General features: G+C 44.7%; 1 protein-coding gene across 18 annotated transcripts in view; it reads right to left on the bottom strand.

Annotated features, from left to right (window-relative positions):
• MCF2L (MCF.2 cell line derived transforming sequence like) overlaps nucleotides 1-18008 on the bottom strand; it is a 1277242-nt gene that overhangs the window by 31215 nt on the left and 1228019 nt on the right. For 8 of the 18 annotated variants that reach the window (XM_086934390.1, XM_086934387.1, XM_086934396.1 and 5 more), the window contains one exon: nucleotides 772-852. The exons of the other annotated variants lie outside the window; for them this stretch is intronic. In XM_086934390.1, coding sequence (XP_086790516.1) covers nucleotides 772-852 — 81 coding nt within the window. The remainder of the gene's footprint in view (nucleotides 1-771; nucleotides 853-18008) is intronic. 18 annotated transcript variants of the gene reach the window in all.

Here is an 18008-nt window from a genome sequence, read left to right as displayed (position 1 = left end):
GTTCAGTTTAATTGTGCGTCCTAAAATTATTCTTTCCTTCAAAAGGTTTCCTTTATTTTTAGATGTGTATGTAAGTACTTAATACTGGTTTTCTATGAATTGATTTCCTACAATGTGTTTCTCATTTTTCGTTTTTCCATTAATTCACTTATCAATAAACGCACTACCTAACTAACGTGTGCATTTCAGCACGTTTAAAGGGTCTGATTTTTAATAGCAGTGTTATTCAAGGAATAGGGCAGTCCCAGGTAGGTACTGAGTGGGGTGGACAAAGTCCTTATGCTTCACCTCAGAACCTTCTGAATCCACATCAGTCAATACCTACCTGGGAGGGAACTCTATCGTGGATATTATTGCTTAATTATGGCATCATAACCATATAATGATTTTTATCATATGTTCTTTAAATCAAATTCTATTGTGGCCTTGCTTTTAATGGGACAGTTTATAGCCTTCTCTTTAGAAGGTTTTGATTAATAACACTGTTTTATGTGTGGAATCTTGCAAACCAGTGGCCTATAATTCTATCAAGACGTCTAAGGGAGTAAATGTACAACATTATGGTGAATCAGCTCTAAGCTTTCCAATGCTGCAAACACAAATGGAGAAATATTCAGGAGAATGTGAACTTTCCATAAATATGGCACACCATGGACAATGTCCGAGCACCAATCTGCACACAGTTCCAAAAAAGTCATTGCACAACAATCAATCCACAATACCAGAAAGGTAATTTCCACAGCAAACCACAAAGCTGTATATTATGATTACCTCTTCGGCGCAGGGCCGCTGGGTCAAGGTTGGATGTACTTAGCCATTTGGCCTTAGTCAATGTTAGTACTGAACTTGAATCTGTGGAAGAACTTATGGTAAGTTCCTGACATGTATATTAAAGTATTCACTTTACAAAATTATTCAGCAACAAAAAGGTAGGAACATTCTTTGTTATAAATTCCACATTAAAGGCTGTAAATAAAACTGTGGCTGTAATTTTAGGGATTGGCAAATACAATTTAGTCTAATAAATATTTCATACCTATATTCATTTTCTATCGATAGACACTGTGTATGCGGATTGATGTAAAGCAATGTAGTGCTGTACAAAAACACTACAGAAGTAACATTTTAGTTACATCGAATATATTTCTACAAATATTTTCAAAACTTTATCTGGAATGTATCTGAATTGAATAGGCGTGCTCTTAAAGTACAGGTGGAGGAAAAGCTATTTTTTTTATTGCGTTTTCCCATACCTGTGCTTTGAGGAAACCAAAGTCTGCTTACCAAGTGCAACTGGAACTGTGGTTATACTTTAAGGGAGCTGAAATTTCTAATGCTCTAATAAATATTTCCTAACTAGATGTATTGTTAAGTAATCCTTTAGAAACTTCCCTCTCCAACTGCTCCAAGATACTCACTCCAGAACTAATGCACTTGTTTTAGTAACCTAATTTTTTCTAGAATTATTTTCATGTCATTTCTCTAATGGGTCTGCGCTAAAAGTGTGCGCTCAAAGTAGATGCTGATAAAAAATGTAATCCTATGTCCTCCATCATCCTTTTTGTAACGACAAAGGCATGAGTTATTGGTGTAGAAATTCGAATTCAGATCTTCAGACATGGAACAACACAGATAAACACAATTCAAGGGTTTTTTCCACACTGCTCGGCCAAAGAATGATATTGCTTAATCTAGTTAGATCACAGTACAGACAGATGAAAACTGGACCCCATACTTTTTTAGTCTTGGGTTTATTAGGTACAGCTGGCAATAAAAATGAGCCATTCAGTGCCATTTAGTGATGCGGTGTTCCACTGTGAGGCAGACATGTACATGCACATAATTTGAATTAAGACCACCTTAATCATTTCCAGTAGTCCCCTGGTCCACACTGTGCCACCATAAAGAAAAATCGTCAAACCTCAGCTAGTAGGGCAGGCACTGAATCTGTGAGCTGTAAGCTAAAGGGCTCAATCCCACCCTACCACACTTGGCACCAGTACCGTTTTATTCTAAAAGACAATTATAATCCAAAATGCATGCTAAACACAGAAGATAATGATTATATAGGATTTTCGTCCTTATTCAAAACATAAATATACTGCAGATTTTTATGTCAGAAAAAATACCGTGAAATAAATTATGATGCAGTATGTCATATTTAATTAATGAAAAACTAAATAATCTATAGCATTTTATTCACTGTAGGGCTGTATAGTCAACGCCATAGTTACTGGATCCCTAACATCAAAAGGCTGTAGGTGTCTAAACCGTTCTCAAAATGAGGTTTAACCACTTTGTAAACCTCTACACTAGACTGAAATTTGCTACAAAATCCAGGAAAGAGGAAACTAAGAAAAACTCAGAAACTACAAAGCTCTCTCCATGGACATCAACTGAGTGATTATACTCTGTAATGCTGAGAAAAGTAAACAAAAAAGGAGCCAGGAAATAACTTATATCTTTAGCAATCTGCTGAAACCTTTAATTTCATAGCCCCTTTTTCCATTTACAAAAGAGAGTATAAACTATTTCAGTATCATACTGCTTGTTTGAAAAGTCCCTTTTGTATAACTGAGTAATAACAACTACACTGTATTTAGAAAGAAGGACCAAGTGTTATAAAAAAATGTCAATATTATCAGTGCAGTATCATTTAAAACATACAATAAGTCATCTGGAAGCCAAAACATCATATAATTGTATGAATAAATACAGCAATACGTTATGAAACCTATATTTTCATGGGTTAAACAGTAAACATGGAAATATTAGAAACATATTATACAACATATATTATGCGGATTATGGGAGATACCAAACCTATGAGAATCACACACGGTTATTAACCTATTGCGTTAACTAAAATCAGTAAAAAAACACTCAATATTACAAGATTGTAACACTTCATTACAAAAATGGAGTAGTTTGACTGGGCTATTTCTCATAGCATGAGAACATGGTCTTTAGAGAGGATGTCAACTGGATATCAAGCTCTGGTATTCTGAGCTTTAAGCTCCTCTCACACCTAAACAAGAGTAGGACAGAACTGTTCAAGCCATTGTGATACAAGCTACTTAACTTGTTGCCTTAACTGGGTTGATAAGGCCTACAAATCTGTAGAACATGCTGTAAATGCTTCACATTTGACAGTGACTCTAATGTACATATATCCTTTAAGGTATTCTCTGTGTACCACGTCATCCTTCTTGACTCCGGCCAGGCCTTGCGCTTTGCCACCTTGTCCCCATGCTCATGAATCTGTCCTTCGGTAAGTCAACAGAGATGCTTCAACAAATTCTAATGGGTCAGATCTTCCAGGTACCTCACAAGTCTAAGCTTCCTCTCTGTCTTGCCTACTACATCCCTTGAGTCCTATGCTTCATTGTTTCTATATCCTCTTCCAGCTACTGCAATCCTTCAAACCTATTTTGTTTGTCCCAGTGCAGGCTATAATTTTGCTCCTATGTGTTGCCATTCAAAATTCACATAGGCTTTGATTATTGTCTATTGATGTCTCAGTATGATCAAAAACATTCCTTAAGAATGAGATCTGAATATTTTATCATTACTGGTGAAGTAACTGGACGATAGGTATGTGGCCTCCACATTTTCCAAGGTTTGTGGCTGCGGATTTGTTAATTAGTGGGTAGTGATTAAATATCTATAGTGCTAATCTCTTTACCCTGTGAGTGACATGACCTAGATCAAATAAGTAGTCTATGCCAGAATGGGATGCCTGAGTCCCCAAGAGAATAATGTACCCTAATCCTGCCACGTTGTATGCTCTTCAGATAACAAACTAACAACGTTTGTAATGAAATTTAGAACTATTGCTGTGTAATCATGCATCCCAAGTCAATCGTTTATTCTTGGTGCCAACTGCTTTTTCGAAGTTGCCCCCTCACAATCAGTAGCCCGGGCTACAGATAAACCATTAAGGTCAATAATCATACTAAAAGACCTGGGGAGAAGATAGGAGTCCAAAAGTTTCACTAATACTATCAATTTGCCTATGAGTGCCCCTTTAATCAATATGTCTCTTCCTCTTGTGTCTAGGTAAATTACTATGGTTCTTAAGGGGAATGATCTCTTGTAAAGTAGTGTTCTAAACTATACCCTTCATAAACCTTTGCATGTTTAACCCTGTCAAAGAGGGCCTAGTTCAACACTACAGTATATGTTTCTACTAACAGGGTGTCTTACAGCAGGACTAGGTCAGATTTGTATATCTGCAAAAATCGAGATACAGACATTTGCAGCTCTTTTACATTTCATGATATGCCTTATTACGAGTACGGCAGTTCTCAGGACTGCCAGATTCATGGTGGCAGTCCAACGACCGCCACACTGTGGGACAGCCTGTAGTATTCTGAGAGTGACGATCAAGGATCCCGCTGGGCCGGCGGTCTTCAACTGGCCTGAATATGCTGGTGGTGCCACTGCCAGTACAGCAGAGCATATTACCATTTGCCTTTTCACCACCCTTTTCAAGGTGGTGAGCCTGCCATGAAAAGGGAGGCAAGAGGCAACTAAGGTGGCCCTAACAGAACTCCCTGCTGGATCTGAACCTGGGTTATGCATGCAAGGGGGGCACATGTTGTTCCCCCTGTAAATGCACCCGTTCCTTCAGGTTGTGGCATGAATGCCAAATCGTGCAGGAACGTGCAGCAGGCGCTGTCACAGCAGCCGGCTACATGATTGGCTCTCCTATAAGCCTAATAGTTGACCGCTGTGAGACAGCTGCAGCACCGTCCACCCGCAATGAATTGCACTCCTAATCTGGCAAGTGGGCGCGCTACAGGCTTGGCAGTCCTCCTGTTGGCGTGGTGGTGGCGGGCTGACATGAGGACTGTCAAACTCGAAAAAAGGCGCTTAATCATCCCCTTTTCATATGGTGACACAGCAATTGAGTCCCATATCCATTTAGGTGCTTGTCTTGTCCACTTTATTTTGTTCACTCAGCTGTTTAAACATGAAGGCTCGACCCTTCAATCTGCCTCAACTCTACTCCCTTATTTCTTTTACTAATTGGCATCTGTTGCCCATGTCAACAAACTTGCATCACTTTTTCAGCACAACAATAACAACTCCTCTAGAGACAATCAGAATGTGCCTGCTCCCCAGCTATTCACAATCCTCTGTGTGTAAGCTGGCCGTTCGCTTTAACCTGTTCTCTTCAGTAAATTCACCTGAAGATGCAGTCTTGCAGGGCTGCTCTTTTTGTCTCCCTAATACTCTGCCCCCTGTTCTTTATAGTTATCTACACCATAGTCCTCACCCCTCTAAAATGAGGTACATTGTCCTATGAAGTAGACATTGGGGGCATATCCTTGTGCCGTGTACCTACCCCCGACACCGGACTCGCCTTCCTGCCTGCCCGAGTCCTCCCGCTGCCGCGTGCATCATTTCTAGCAGCCGCCGAACGGAGGACTCGGTTACCCAGCGACCCCTGCGGCGGCGCCACCAGAAGCCGTCATCCTAGGCACCTGGAGGCGCTTAAAGCTAGGGCTCCCTCGACAGTGGGTGCAATCCTATAAAGTAGACATTGGAGGCATATCCTTGTGCCGTGCTACCTACCCCCGACACCGGACTCGCCTTCCTGCCTGCCTGAGTCCTCCCGCTGCCACGTGCATCATCTCTAGCGGCCGCCGAGCGGAGGACTCGGTTACCCAGCGACCCCTGCGGCAGCGCCACCAGAAGCCGTCATCCTAGGCGCCTGGAGGTGCTTAAAGCTAGGGCTCCCTCGCGACGCGGGACGCGAGCGGGACGCCGTCCGAAGCCCGGGCAAAGGGCGGGCCCTCTTAGGCCCTCAGAGGCCGGAAGCGACTGGACTGGCCCACCCCACCTGGCTGTGGTACATCGCGTATCGGGTAATTGACTTTCATCCACTTTTACTTTGGATTGCAATTGGGTTATCGACATTCTGTTGGTATGGTGGTGCAGGGGGCCAATAGTGGGAAGGCTGTTGGGAAAGCCAAAACCGAAAGTCTCATGGGAACAATTGACAATTACTTTACGGGGGTCTCATTGGTGGTGGACCAACAACTTAGTATTGCTGGGAAAAGACTATCTTCTGAGTTATTTAACAAACGATCCTCATTGGGACCGATCCAGCATTGTATTTCTCCCGATAAGCATATCAGTCAACGGCTAAGTGACTTGGGTTTACCCGAGATAAGAAGTGAGCTAGACTCCCTTGCTAATATCTTAGAGGGAAATGACTCTACAGACCCCCAGATAGCTAGTGTGGATTTAACAGAAAAATCCACAAACTCCTCTTCACCTACACATCTCCCCGATTTTGTCATAGATGATTCATCTTTAAAATGAAAAAGAATAGCAGGGAAAAGGAAAAGAAGGTGTGTTGGGGGAGAATGTATAGGAACTAAGTTTCCAAAGCTAACGGGTAAGGGGGATAAGCCTATGAGTACAGGGGTACTTATTGACCAAGAAAGTCTCGATCGGACTAATCCAATAGATTCACAGATAGTCAGTGTTGATCTGGCAGATAATCCCATACACTCCTCATCCCCTAAGACTTCTCCCGTCTGTGGTATAGACGATTCACCCTTGAAATGTAACAGGATAATAGGGAAAAGGAAAAGGAAAATGAGTAGAGGGGTAAAATGCAAAAGAGCCAAGACTTTAAAGCTATTGGCAAAGGGGGATAAGCCTGCACATACGGGGGTCCATACGGAGTCAGAAATTCTTGAGCATCCCAATCCTATGACTAAAACTCCATTTCTTCCATATAGGGATGAGACTATGGTAGGAGAGGTCGAGACTATGGTAGGAAAGGTCGAGCATATAATTAGATCTTTTACACTTCCTGTCATTGAGAGATTGAGATTACTTGCAGTCACTTTGGACAAATTGGAAGTAATTGTTAATGATAATTCAAAAATTTTACACTCAATGGTTAGTGAACCAAGGAAGGGCTTAGATCCCATAGTCACCACCCAACGCGTAGTTATTAAAAGTGCACAACCCCCCACTACATGTAAACCCATATTGAAGAAGGGGGGAAAAATAGCGCCCCACGACGGTACAAAATCAATTGCCTTAGGGGGTAAGAGCACACGTTGTGAGGCCAACAAGGGTAACAAAGAGGGTAAAGAGGGTAACAAAGAGGGTAACAATGAGTATAAGACTGGGCCTTTGCAAATACGTCAGGATGCCCGTCCGGAAACACCAAGATTGGCATCTGCCAATCAGCCCTCGGTAAACCTCAATCTACCTAAGGGGAGTCAGTTTACTCTTAATTTACCACCGCAAAGTGCACCTTTGGTGGCGATTATGGCTAATGTCCCCCCCCCTTCGTGTTGGCCTAAAAGAGGACTTTTATCAACTCAAGGCTAAGGTGACACACTGGTTCTGAAAGAAGTTGGAAGACGAACATGAGATTGGAGGCAATATACTCATGGTACCTAGAGTAGCGTGGGTGGGTCGCTCAGCAAAGACCAGAGAGGGTGACTGTATAGTCATAAATTTTGATAAACCAAATTTAGTTAAATGGATCCTCTGTAAGACAGGCCAGAACACACTAGGGAGGGGGCATGGTATTGAACTTTTAGCCCTAGGGTTTTTCTACAGACCGGGTATGCAGGGTGCACCCAGACCCAGGTTCCCCCCACTGAGAATCCCCAACCAAACCCGTCCTTTGGAAGGGCCATGGAGGTGGCATACGACCCATATGACATCGACTGGACCCTGGCCCATAGGCGCCTCTAGGAATAGAGGTGATGTTGAATTTAGCAACAGATTCGATGTCCTTTCTGGGCTCAACGATTGTGATTGACTTGACTACAATCATGTTAGTTGTAATATGGCAGATGATTTAATTCCCCCCGGCGACTCCCCTCTTATACGGAGTCCCATGATTAACAGTGATACTAACCTAGAACCCGCTATTGATAATATTATCGCTCCCGATACATCTCGGGGAGTTTGTGACGGTGTACCACTGAATAACGGTGGGGAAGATATGGGAAGACTGATGTCCTGGAATATTGCTGGTTTGCGTCATAGGCAGGAATTACAAGAATGGGTAGATTTTATAAATGCTTATGACGTATGTATATTCCAAGAGACATGGGCGTGCGAACCTTTGTTCCTCCAGGGGTATTTGAACTACTCAGTTCCTGCAAACAAAGGCCAAAAGGGTCACACAATGGGTGGTCTGACCATCTGGGTCCGGCAATGCTTGCCTCCTAATGTTAAGGTTGTCGAATCAGGCAGCAAGGACATCCAGATTATAAAATAGATATGGGGCCACAGGGGCGTCTTGACATATACAATGTATATGCCAGGGGTAACAAGGGAGGGAAGTCGGAAGTTTTAGCGGCTTTGGCTACCCTACTTGAAACCAATTCCCTGGATAACAACATCATAATTGCCGGTGATTTTAACCGCACGTTTGAACCCCTGGATATCTGTGACGACTTTGCTGGAGCAGAAGAGGATGGTCACTGGGGGGTCCCAAAATTAGACTTAGACCCTTTAGACGCTGGACCGAGGATATTATTTGTTTAAATGCCATCTGTCTTGAAAGGGGCCTCAGGGCTCTAAATGGTAGAACGAAGAGTGATAGAGGGGGCTTGCACTTTCCATAACGGCCATAGTAGGAGCCGGATTGATTATGTTTTGTGCAGTCTTAAACTTTGGAAGCAGGTCAGTGATATGGAAGTTATCCATAGGTTGGAAAGTGATCATGATCCCCTGTGTGTAGTGCACAAATGGTGGACCCCCCCTAAATAGGAACGCAAGTGTAGCATGGGAAGGAGTCACCTTGCCAGTCCCTACTAATGACATGCGTAGGCTAAAATGGCCCTGTGTGCTGGCTAACCAACAATCTATGGCCAACATAAACATCGCGGTGGACAGTGCGATAAATGCCCTCGAACAGGCTCCTCTAGTTACGCCAGGTTTAGGGGAAGCTACAGATATTCATGATAACCTTTTCTTAGTCATTAAGTCCTACTTCCAGAAACCATCTAGGAAAACTAGCAGGATATCCATCAGGCCTGCGAAGTGGTATAATGCCCAGTGTAGAGATGCTAGGTTAGCTCTGGTTACTGCTATCAAGACCAGGGAACAGGTAGCTATTCGTAGTGCTAGGAAGCACTACAAAGATAGTATAGCCAAAGTTAAAAGATTGTGGGATGAGAGGCACTGGGATGAGCTAAGGGAAGCATGTGGCTCCAGGGACTCTAGGCTCTTCTGGAACATTGTTAAATGGGGGAGAGGCGGTGAACCTGACTGCCCTGATGACAAGGTCCCGGAGGAGGACTGGGTTAATTACTTTAAGCCCCAATATGCCGATATTGCACCTGGAAGGGATATGGATGGGTTTAAGGCTGTGTATCCCAAAGACAACTTCTTCAGCCATGGGGAGGTGTTGTTGGCACTTGGTGTAGTGTCTAGGGGCCGAGCTCCTGGTTTGGACGGGGTCCCGGCGGACCTTTTTATTAATGATAGGGAACGCTGGAGTAAATATATTCTCCTTATTGCGAATGCAATAGCCCAGGGAGCACTGGTACCGTCATCCTGGAAGGGTGCCATCATTATCCCCATATTTAAAAAAGGAGATCGGGGGATGACGGGCAACCTTAGACCCATAAGCTTGATAGCCACCATCCAAAAGGTGGTGGGGAAGATGGTGGTGAACAAGCTTATGGACTGGGTTGACGAACATAATGCTCTATCACCCTATCAAGCTGGGTTTCGAAAGGCCACCAGTACGGTGGATCAGGTCTTCCGCCTTACTCTTTTACGGTGGCGAACTGTATTGCTAGGCAAAGGCAGCCTGTATGCAGCTTTTGTTGATCTGCGGGCGGCCTTCAACCTGTACCTAGGTCTAAGCTGTGGATGGTACTGCGGGGCCAGGGATTGCCGGAGGACCTACTAACCTTGGTTATGAGGTTGCATGAGGCGAATTTTGCCAAGATTCAGTGGGGTAGGCAGGGTGAGACTGCTGTTGACTTCCCAATCGAGCGGGGAGTTCGGCAAGGGTGTTCTATGGCCCCCCTGCTCTTTTCAATATTTATCAATGGGTAGTGGCAAGAATGTTATCTGTTAACGTAGATGCACCCTCGTTGGCGGGCATTAAAGCGCCGATTTTAATGTTTGCAGATGACACCCTGATTTTATCCAAGACTCCAAATGGCCTGCAACGTGCCCTTTGTATTTTTGATGAATTCTGTAGGGACCATGGATTGGAGGTCAATGCGAAAAAAACTAAATGAATGATTTTTAACCCCCACCGTAGCTTTCGCTCCAAAGTGTTAATGGACCGACGCCCTTTAGAGGTTGTAAGTACTTTTACTTACCTTGGTATTCATGTATCTGACGACCTAGGATGGTCCAAGCATATTGATCTTGCGGTACTAAGGCATAGACAAATAGCTGGTGCCTTGGGGGCAGAACATAGAAAATCAAAGTCTAAACCTATCTCACCAGCATTGAAGGTATACGAAGCAAAAGCCTTGGGTTCTGCATTATATGGGGCGGAACTGTGGGGATTTGGGCATCTCCACTTAATGCAGATTTCAGAGAACAAGTTCTTCAGAACAATTACTGGCCTTCCCAAAAGTACCCCTCTAATTCCCCTCAGATATGATTTGGGTAGGAAGGAGGTAGGAGACCTGGCAAGGCTTCGTCCAATTTTATATTGGAGAAGGCTTTGGAATACCTCCGAGCTCAAACACTATGCCGATGGCTTCCTAGCAATTATCGAAGCCGATGTGTTCCACAGGATTAAATGCTTAAAAGATCTTAGAATTTTGTTATGTTTGATTGGCCTCCAATCCCTTTGGGATAACCCGTCAGGAGCCGTTTTTCCAGCAAAAAATTAATCAAGGAGATATATTGGGCCTATGTGGCGGAAAACCGATGCCGAATCCATGTCAGGACGATTTATGGAAGCTAAATTCCTCCCTGCCCTGGAGCTTTACTGGGACACAATTACCAGGCCGGGGGATAGGAACATTTTCTTTCAAATGAGAATAGGTGCTCTCCCCCTTAGGTCCTTAACCGGCAGGTGGAGGGGTTCATCCAATATTTCCTGCCCCGTCTGTGGAACCTCAAATGAAACCATTGGGCATTTTTTATTCTCTTGCAGGGCCTATGTTGCTCCAGGGCGAATCTGGTTATCCCCGGTCTGTAAAAATCTGGGCACCCCCAGTAGCGCTGTAGCATTGAGAATTATTTGTACCAGCTCTTTCATGCCATTATGCATAGGGACAGCTAAGTTTTTGGGGTGGGCATGGTTCATTAGGCAGAGAGCTATAGCAGAGAGCCTACCCACATAAGGATCATTGCACTGTAATTGTGTTTTTTTTAATGGTTTTAATTGCTGTAATTTATCCAATTGTGTTGTAATAAGATGTCATCTTTTTTTAGGAGACACTTATTTAATGACGTTTTTAAATTTTATGTCACCCTTTCGAGTGTGTTCTAAAGCCAGTAAAAATTGATGACAGCGAAGCAGGCGAATTTAGCATTAAACTGACTCAACAGGAGACTATCTCGGGCATCCTAATCTACAGACCTCCTGGGTCCCTGGGCAACTTCCGCAGTAGCCTACTAGAAGGGGTTGCTCAGACCGCAATCAAACACAATAAAGTTTTGGTGCTAGGTGACTTAAACCTACACCTTGAGGATCCCGCACAGAAGGAGGCAGAGGATGTTCGTCTGGTCTTACAAGAATTACAGCTCAACCTGCTAAGTGTCGCAGCAACACATCAGAGGGGTCACTGCTTGGACCCTATCTTTGCGAGCTGGGATATGATAAAAGTACTCACCCCTTGTCAGCTCCCTTGGACTGACCATTTCCTGGTCCCTTTTCAATGCTGTTACCAGACTGCTAACAATATGGATAATGGAAAAGGAAATACTATGAAACGCAAATGGAGACAATACTCCAAAGAAAACTTTATAGACGCTATCCAGAAAGCACAACCTTTTCGTTCCACGGATTGTGATCAGGCGAACAAGGATTTTAATCTACTTGTAACTGCCACTTTGGATGAGCTAGCTCCCATGTGCAAGGGTAAAGCCAGAGAGGGCAGACAACGTACTGCACCTTGGTTCACTACCGAACTCCAGCAAGTAAAATCTAACTGCAAAAAGCTTGAAAGGAGCTGGAGAAGTAACCCGAGTGAACAAACAAAAAACAGTTATAGCTCAGCACACCGGAGCTATCAGTATGCGGTGCGTAGAGCAAAAGCCAAATACTTTCAGACCCGTATTGAGGATGCCGATTGCTCCTCGCGAGAATTGTTTAAAATTTACAAAGAAATATCTCTAGTCTCCAGCTCTAATACCCCTACTAAGACCTCCTTGGAGGGTTGCAATAAAGTCGCTGACTTTTTCTCCAGTAAAGTCAAAAAGATTTACGCTTCCTTCTCTCAACAACCAGATAAGGGTATAGATTTTATAGCAGATAGTTCACTGACAGCCCCTGATGCCTCATTAATAACTTTCGATGTCCCCGCAGCTGACAAGCTAATAAAGATCTGTCGAAGTGTGAAATCTGGATCCCCTAATGATCCGGCTCCTGCCTGGGTCATCTCAGAGGGACTGACAGCCCTAGAACCTCACATCAGACACGTCCTACAAACCTCCTTTTCCTCTCAACAGGTCCCGATGGAGTGGAAGAAGGCCATAGTACTGCCAATAAGGAAAAAACCGAATGTAAGCTTGGAGGTGCTAGAAAATCGAAGACCTATTTCCTTATTGCCGTACGTGGCGAAGGTGGCTGAGAAGGTGGTTAACGCTCAGCTCACAGAGCACCTGGAAAAATGGAATTCACTCCATCCCTCACAATCAGGATTTAGGGCGGGCTACTCCACGGAGACGGCCCTCCTACGAGCCACTGAGACTTTAAGAGCAGGGGCAGATGCAGGGCATACTATGGCCTTGATTATGCTCGACCTTAGTGCGGCTTTTGACACCGTAGCACATTCCATCTTGCTACGGTGTCTGAACGAAGCCGGGGTCGTTGGTCCTGCGCTATGCTGGTTACAATCGTTTCTGACGGAAAGATGTTTCCAGGTACAGCAAGGGACATGCCGCTCAGTGGAAATGTCACTAGACCAGGGAGTGCCTCAGGGCTCAGCTCTGAGCCCTACTCTTTTTAACCTATACATGGCCTCCCTAGCGAAAGTTGTACACTCCTTTGGGGTGGAATTGGTGTCGTACGCTGACGACACCCAGCTGCTAATCTCCCTATCGCAGAACACCTCCAACACCCCTAACAACTTCAAATCCTGTATGCAAGCACTAGCAGAATGGATGGATGCCCATTGTTTAAAACTCAATGGCTCTAAAACAGAGGTACTGGTGGTAGGGGGTAAAAGCGAAAACTGGTCGGCTGAGTGGTGGCCTTCTTGTCTGGGCCCCACCCCCATACCATGTCAGGAGGCTAAGAACTTAGGAATCTGGATGAATCCCGCTCTCTCATATGATGGCCACATAAGGCGTCTTGTGGGCAAATGTTTTGGAGTACTAAAGACCCTAAACAAAACTTTAGACCTCCTCCCTTTATCGGCCAGAAGGACACTAACGCAGGCACTGGTGACCTCGCGGTTAGATTATGGCAACATCCTGTTCCTTGGGGCAACCGAGGGCAGCCTAGGTCGCCTACAAGTCATACAGAACTCCGCCGCCATACTGGTGTTAAGAAGACCCAGGAGAGCCAGCTCGAAAATGGCGCTGGATGCGCTTCATTGGCTGCCTGTGAAGAAGCGTGTGCTGTTTAAGTGCCTCCTCTTCTGTCACCGTATCGTCTGGGACAGGTCACCGACTTACCTAAAGGATCTAGTCAGCCGATACGAACCTACTAGGACCCTCCGTTCTGAGGGTACCGGACTGCTGACAGTCCCCAGGATTAGGAAGGCTAGAATGGGCGGACGCTCCTTTGCGCTCCAAGCAGCTCAACAATGGAACAAACTTCCCCCTGCTATTAGACTGGAGAGCAGTGAAACGCGGTTTAGGGCCTTGCTTAAAACACATCTACACACTGCATAGATCCTGGTTTTTTTGTCTGCTGTTTCCTATGACAGTTTCAGCGCGGGGACACGCCGTGATGGCGTTACTGAGCGCTCTATAAGCTCAATATTATTATTATTATTATTATGCTTTTATGAGAATTACTCGAATAAAGCCTCTTGAAGATGATGATGATGATGATGATGGTACCTTGTCTCTTACTGAGTTACTGTGCTTAAGCTAGGTCTCATCTAGTTCAAGTGGAATGTCTAATTGAGAGAATAAGATTTATGTTTCTCTTCCTATCAGACAAAGCTGGTCTGGGCCCTCGCAGATGCTCTCTATTCACCTTCACCTAAACCCATACCCAGTGCCTCAAAACAACACAAGTGGGATCCAAAAGAGCCAGGTCATGGTATCATCAGGACCTTAAAAAATACCAGAACCATCACCATCTAGTTATAATTCAGGAAACTGAGCTTCCTTTAGACCTTTTCAAATAACATACTCTGCTTCTATATCACCCTTGTGTAGTTGAGTAAAGGGAGATTACATCTCAGTTTTTGCAGTTTAAAACTATGGCCCGAACTACACTCGGGTGGACCCAGGGGAGATGTTTGAGGCATGAGCTATCCCTATCAGTTTGGAGACTTGACTTTATCTTTTTATTGATGCTGACCACAAGTATATTACATTGCTAACCATCCATCCACAGGCTCCACTCTCATCTTTAGGATTTTAGTCTTCTTCCATGATGTGACATCTAATCTGTCTGTTAATTCGATGCATCTTTCAGTTTGGAAAACTGCCTTTTGTCTCTCCCATTTTAGCAAGAATTTTTGAATGCCACAGCTGATAAGACTTACCTCTGCTCCTACCTTCTCTCACTTCCCTTCTAAAGACATTTGGGACTGCAATAAGGCAATCACTACTTTTACCATGGTAATCATTTCACCCATATCATGCCTTTATCATTTCTCTGCAGAAACTATCATTGCTATCTCTGGCTGGGCTATGGGTGTTGAGATGGCCTGCTTGACTTGTTAGAACACCATGTCGATGACAGGACTTTCGGTACTGCTATTATTCATCGATTCATGCTCTGGTACTCTCCCATTTAGACAGTGGCTACACCATTTTAGTAGGGCTACCAACATCCACAATCTCACCTCTTACAGCCACACTACATACTACAGAATGGTCTAGTAGCAAATGAAAGGAAAATAAATCACATAACCACAACCCTAAAGTAACTCTACTGCCTACTGTCTCACAGGTCATTTTCCTGAGAACTCTCCCAGTGTTGAGCTACTGGGTTATGTTAAGGAGGTTCCCCCTGAGGTCTGCCGGCTGACCGCAATGCTGTGGCTGCTTGCTAAGTGCAGGGTGGCGATGCACTGGTGTAGTCAGCAGGTGCCCAGCACAGATAAATGGCTTCAGGGTGCTGCTTCTTATTAGGAGCTGTTTGATGTTATGTTATGTTATACTGGATTTCTAAAGCGCACAGCTACTCAAAGTGTCCCGGCACTGGAACCATGAGACCCCACCAGCCAGCTGAGAAGAAAACCAACGAGAGAAAAGAGATCAGAACAGTAATGTTTTTAATTTCTTCTTAAAGACTGCAGGGTCGGCAATCCTCCTAAGAGCAAAAGGAAGCTCATTCCAGGCTAAACCAGCTTTGCGAGTGAAAGAACACCCACCCAACCTGTGACGCAGAAACCGCAGATTCTGTATGAGGAGTTGGTCCGATGACCGCAGATGCCTAGAAGGGGTATAAAAAGCAAAGCGCTTCTGAAGATAAAGTGGGCACTGTCCATACAAGGCCCGTTGGACAATAGCCAGCATTTTAAATTTCAGGCGAGCCTCGACTGGGAGCCAGTGAAGGTGCTGAAGATGAACCCGCACACTCTGTCTGGCAGAAAGACCCAGCAGGAGTCTTGCAGCCGCGTTTTGGACTACCTGCGACTTTTTTATCAAATAACTCGGACATCCCACTAAGAGCGCGTTAGAATAGTCCAAACGGGAAAGAATCAACGCCCGGACCACCGTTTCTTTAGCCTCCGCAGGCAGAAGGGGGAGGAATTTGCGCAGCGTTCCCAGTATGCCAAAACAAGTCCCTGTAAGCTTTTTGACATGCGTCGCGAAATTCAGGTTTTCCTCGAACCAAACCCCCGAATTTTTAGCAAGTCCTTTGTCTGACTGGGGGGGTGGAAAGTCAGGAGGCCACAGTCTGGTTCTGAAATCAGCTCCAAATAGGAGTACCTCCGATTTCTCGTTGTTGCACTTAAGCTGTGCATTGGCCAGCCAACGGAACACAGCAGAGAGACAATGCTGAGCCGTGCTGACCGAATCCTCACCTCTTCTCCAGGTGAACAATAACTGTGTGTCATCTGCATAGGCCATCACCTTAGCCCCCAATGACTCCGCCAGATAAACCAGGGGAGTCATATAGATGTTAAACAAAAGGGGGCTAAGCGAGGAGCCCTGAGGGACACCAGTGGAGAGAGGGGAGGGAGACGAGGCAAACGGCGATAGCCAAACTTGCTGTGACCTATCCTCCAGGAAAGATGTGTATTGGGAACTCATGCCCGACAAATCACACCGAAGTACATTTGGGCCCCACTGGTGACTTACCTCACAATACATGGCTATAAGATTGAGGCCCCTGCTGACTCCCACAACACCCACCTAACCGAGAGCGAACCTGGACGCCCCTCCTCTCATGGCGCCCTGTCAAACCGTTCTGCCAATGTGGGGTGTAGCTTTAGCCCCCTGTCAAGCTAGGCGTGATGTGCCTGGACAGTATCAACCATGCAGGGCACTGGCTCTGCTGAGTAGCAAGTTCATTCCCCCTCTCAGGTTCTTTCCCATCCTGGCCCCTCACCCTCCTACCCCCCCTTCTCTTTGAGTTCCGTCCACCTACCTAATGCATTCCAGTAATTTGGGACTTATTTGATAAACAACACTTCTATGTATCTGATTCCTGAATACATCTTGTCTTGTTGCTATGATGTAGTTGATTACTGCAAAATCTAATACATAAAATAAAAAATAAACTCTACTGGCTACCATTAAAAGCACAAATCAATTTCAAGCTTGTCAACATTACACACAGCAGTACTTTCATGGCTCACGTGCTACCTACCAGAAAAACTGCACACCTCATGGAAACACAAACTAACAAGAGGCAAACTGAACTGGCACTGAATGCCAACTACTGTAATATTCACCTCATCTGTAGCTTTATCCCTTGGAATGGAATTGAAAGTTTACGTTGTAAACATGTTGTTTTGTAACTGAATTCTAATAAGTAAAGTGCTCTGCTGCCTCTGGGGCTAGGGCTGTGCTCTGTCAATGCCGTTAATAAATACATTCTAGCCCCCGTTTGAGTTTTTGCTCCTCTCAATTCTCACAAAAATGATGCTTGTGGGTCTACCCTAGGTATCATCTTTGGTAGTTACTTGAACCACTCTTCACTTATTCCAGATAAGTTTGTTTTTTTGCTTTGTGTTCTCATTCAGGGAACCTCTGCAGCACTTCAGTTCTCCCCCAAAAGGCACTAATGCAGGTCCAATATTTTTGTGCTTCTAACTTTCTTTTCAGTAGTCTGCTGTTTCATTGCGATGTTGCTTCGCTTCCCAGATAGGTCACAGGGTCCTCAGGCCGTGTTAAGAGTGTGGTCAGAGAGTCCTCAGCATGGGGAGAGGATGTAGCCTTACAGCTAGAGCAGTCAACTTTGGAGCTGGGGAACTGGGTTCGAGTCTCGGCAACGACGCTCATCATCCTGTGATTCTGGGCAAATCACTTAATCTCTCCGTGCCTAACAAAAATGAATGTGTCAATCTGTAACGAAACTGGTGCTCATGTAAGGCGCTCTGATACCCGAATTCTCTGGTCTAGTTCACGCTATATAAAACTCAAAAAAAAAATCTTTTAAAACCCTTTTTCCGTGGGGTCCATCTTATTGTTGCTGTTCTGCAGCTAGAGGATGAGGCTGAACTACCACACAGTACCAC

Source organism: Lissotriton vulgaris, chromosome 8 (genome assembly GCF_964263255.1).
Source record: "Lissotriton vulgaris chromosome 8, aLisVul1.2, whole genome shotgun sequence".
NCBI lineage: Eukaryota > Metazoa > Chordata > Amphibia > Caudata > Salamandridae > Lissotriton > Lissotriton vulgaris.
The sequence above is the reverse complement of the archived record's forward strand: the minus strand, read 5'-3'. Positions and strand labels throughout refer to the sequence as shown.